This window comes from Oryzias melastigma, linkage group LG18 (assembly GCF_002922805.2).
Source record: "Oryzias melastigma strain HK-1 linkage group LG18, ASM292280v2, whole genome shotgun sequence".
NCBI lineage: Eukaryota > Metazoa > Chordata > Actinopteri > Beloniformes > Adrianichthyidae > Oryzias > Oryzias melastigma.
In genome coordinates this window covers 16,273,869-16,277,384 of record NC_050529.1, presented here as the reverse complement: position 1 = coordinate 16,277,384, position 3,516 = coordinate 16,273,869, and the positions used below count along the sequence as shown (strand labels likewise).

General features: G+C 39.1%; 1 protein-coding gene across 3 annotated transcripts in view; it reads left to right on the top strand.

The window, feature by feature from the left end:
* tbc1d19 (TBC1 domain family, member 19) overlaps positions 1 to 3,516 on the top strand; it is a 21,165-nt gene that overhangs the window by 3,541 nt on the left and 14,108 nt on the right. For all 3 annotated transcript variants that reach the window (XR_002920967.2, XR_002920968.2, XM_024288747.2), the window contains exon 6: positions 1,114 to 1,177. Coding sequence is in view for 1 of the 3 variants with exons in the window: in XM_024288747.2 (XP_024144515.1) it covers positions 1,114 to 1,177 (64 nt within the window). In the remaining 2 variants the exon portion in view is untranslated. The remainder of the gene's footprint in view (positions 1 to 1,113; positions 1,178 to 3,516) is intronic.

The window sequence follows — 3,516 nt, the reverse complement described above, 5'->3', positions numbered from 1 at the left end:
ATGTATTGTTATTACGCTATTGTGGCTTACATGTAGCATGTCGGATTGATTTTTTTTTCTTTTTTTAAGTATTGCTAACAAGGTTAGGAGTTAGCATAGTCACAGTAATGTTTAATCTTATCATTCTATTTTTCACATGTTGCTAAAAAGGTTGGTATTCACAGGTATTGTGATTACGCTAATGTGGCTAACTTGGCTAACATGTAGTGTGCCGATTGTGCTTATTTTCTTAAGTATCGTTGACAATGTTAGGCGTTAGCATAGTCACAGTAATATTTTATCTTCATCGGTCTGTTTTTTATGCTTTGCTAACCACTTTAAAATTTATAGGCATTGTGATTATGCTAACATGGCTAACTGGGCCAATGTGTAGCTTGTCAATTTTTTTTCTTTTTTTTTTTTAAGTATCGCTAGCAACGTCAGGAGTTAGCATAGTCAGAATAATGTTTTATCTGTATCAGTCTGTTTTTCTCATGTTGCTTACAAAGTTGGAATTTTACGGGTATTGTCATCATGCTAATGTGGCTAACAAGGCTAATATTTAGCATTCTAGATTTTTATTTATTTATTTATTTAAAGTATTGCTAACAAGTTTGTGAGTTAGCATAGTAACTAATGTTTTATCTGTATCAGAGTCTGTTTTATGTTTTATTTTGCTAACAAATTCGTAAGTTATGGGTATTGTGATAATGCTAAAGTGGCTAACATGTATCATGTTACAAACAAATTCAAGTGCTACTGTAAACATATTTAAGAAAGTGTGACTGACAGACAGACTTATCATTGACTTTTTTTTCTACTTAATACATTTTTATAGTGCAGTGCTCTTCATATATGACATAAGTTAAACTTGACCATTCATTGAGGGTGTGTCTTAAAATGCACTGCACCTTATAGTGCAAAAAACCTGGTTCTCAGAAGTGCCATTTTCGTCTTAATTTTTCTCCACCATCCGAAAAACTCCTCAAGAAGACGTTAAAAACACTAAAAACATAATTTTCATCAGAGCGGGTCTTTAATAATTAGCAGATAGTCCACTTCCGTTCCGACGATCTCCCAGCATTTTTCTCCCCCGGCGTTCGTCTGCTCAGATCTGCTGTCTGTGCTTTACAGAGGCCAGCAGGCGAGCAGAAGGATCTCACCAACAAGTGGAACGAGATGGGCACAGACGAACCAGGTCTGTGGACGTTAACCAGTGCTTTGGCTCTGGGCAATCTGCCTCATTTGAAAGATTAGTGTTGATGTGTGTGTGGGTATGTGTGGGCTGTAGCATGGCGTATCTCTAAACCAAATCTGCCACGTCTGTGTTTGTCCTCTGAGGTGTATCTATCCTGTACGGGTGTTTTTTTGTTGTTGTTTTTTTACTCTGTTGCATCTCTTCTCTCCTCTTGTTGATTTGGTTGCTTTTGGTTCTGCTCGTAAAGCTGCCCGCCGTCAGCACAACATCCTAAACTAGTCATCCATCGTTGACCAAAATAAAGAAAAACAACAGATTTTTAGACATTTTCTGGAGAACGCACCCATCTAGTGTCCCGGGAGTGTGTTCATACTTTGAGGGGGGCATGTAATAACATTTAGGATGTATTGTTCTCCGGCTGTAAATAGTTTAGACTGAATATAGAAGCTTTCCAGACCTCTCACTGCGAGCTGCGATAACATGCAGCGCCCAGTCCTTCCGTCTTAAATGGTAACGTCCCCCTCGTTCCGCCGATGGAACCTCCTGAATTTACAGCCGCGCTGGCGGGAGGAAGTCCCACTTGGCGTTGACTTTTCTCTTGACCTGTGCGAATAAAGCTGATAAATGATTACGGAAGCATCGGTAAAAAGGAAAATATCCCTAAAAGTTTTTTATATTTAGAAAAAAAGTTTTATTAAAAAAAACCAACAGGAAACTTAATATGAAGAATTTATTATAAATATATTTTTTATTACATGAATAGAAAATAATTTCTTAAAATAGAATAGAAAGCCTTTCTTATAAATATATTTTGTATGATGAAATTCAGGAACAGTTCTCTTTAACGTGGGTAGTCATTACAGACTAAAAGTCGATAAAAAATGTGCAAGAATCAAACAAATGTAATATTAGCCTTCAGTGCAGTGATATTTTGGAAAGAAATGGTACCAGAGTCTGTTTGGTCTGGTTGGTACGGTGCAGTAGCGTCTGCCAGAAGGCAGCAGGTCGAAAAACAGAAAACCGGGGTGAGTGTTTCTTGCTCTGTTGAGGCAGAGAACTGGCAGCGTCCCGAGGTTCAGTCCTAGTCCGGTATCGGTACCCTTACCCGGCACCTTAACCCTAGCCTGGTCCGTGTCTGTAATAGGACTGCCACGGTTAGTCGACTAATCAACGACTAATAGACTATTAAAATAGTCGACAACTAATTTACGTCATTACTGTATATTATATGGAGTTGGAGTGTAGTAAAGTTGAAAATTATATTGGCATTATGCTAACTTTTTGGATTATTTTGGCATTCATTAAGGTTTTTAAGGCTATTTTGAAGTTTAGCTAATATTTCAGTTACATACTAGCTGTTTTGGCTAATTTAGGCTTTTTTTGTTTTTTTAGGCTATTCTGGACTTTAGCTAATATTTCAGCTTCATGCTAGCTATGTTGGCTAATTTAAGCTTTTTTAATTATTTTTTAGGCTATTTTGACTCTTAACTAATATTTTAGCTGGCTATCAGCTTCAGCGTTTTCAGTGACCAAATTCAGCTTACAACTTACTATATAGTTTTTCTGCTCTCTTTTGGGTCCACATGACTCCAACCACATATTGATGTGTGATTCCTTCCATGACAAATGTGGACAAAGATGGACAAGATTTCATGTCTGCCATGGACATTAGTGAAACTCAAAAATCAATGATAAAAAAAAGTTCAGCGCACTGTCTTGTGGGGTCCAAATGACCCCACTTTTAATCTAAACAAGCCGAGGAGAGCGGAAGGGTTACAGCTAATGATGGTTAAGATGTGTGTTTTACATCCACTTTATCCATGACCCGATTAGTCGACTAATCGTAAAAAAGTAATCGGTGATTCGTCGACTACTAAAATAATCGTTTGTGGCAGCACTTGTCTGGAACTGCGTCGGGGACCATCACCGATCCGTGTATAGTACCAGGTTATGGTTAGGGTATCGGTACCGGGTTAGGGTTAGAAGGACAAACGTTCGGACCCTACCCTCCATCAGAGGGCGGGGTAAATGCACACTCCATACAGCCTCACCAGGGCAGGGTAACGGTGCAGTCCACGTCCTGGTACTGGACCTGAACCGGGTTGCGTCCTGAAGGTTGGGGAGCCCTGATTTAATGGGAACAGCCAGCACATCAAAAAACGACGAGTTGGAGACACCCAAAACATTGAAAAGTGACGCAGAGGGGTCCTTAACCATGCGTCAAAATGTGACAACTTTTGGAATAAGAATGTGTTGTGTAAACAGTCCAAGACTAATGGCACCTCAAAGAGCGTTTGTTATTTAGACGCCACTAGCGATGTCTCAGATGTTAAAGCCTT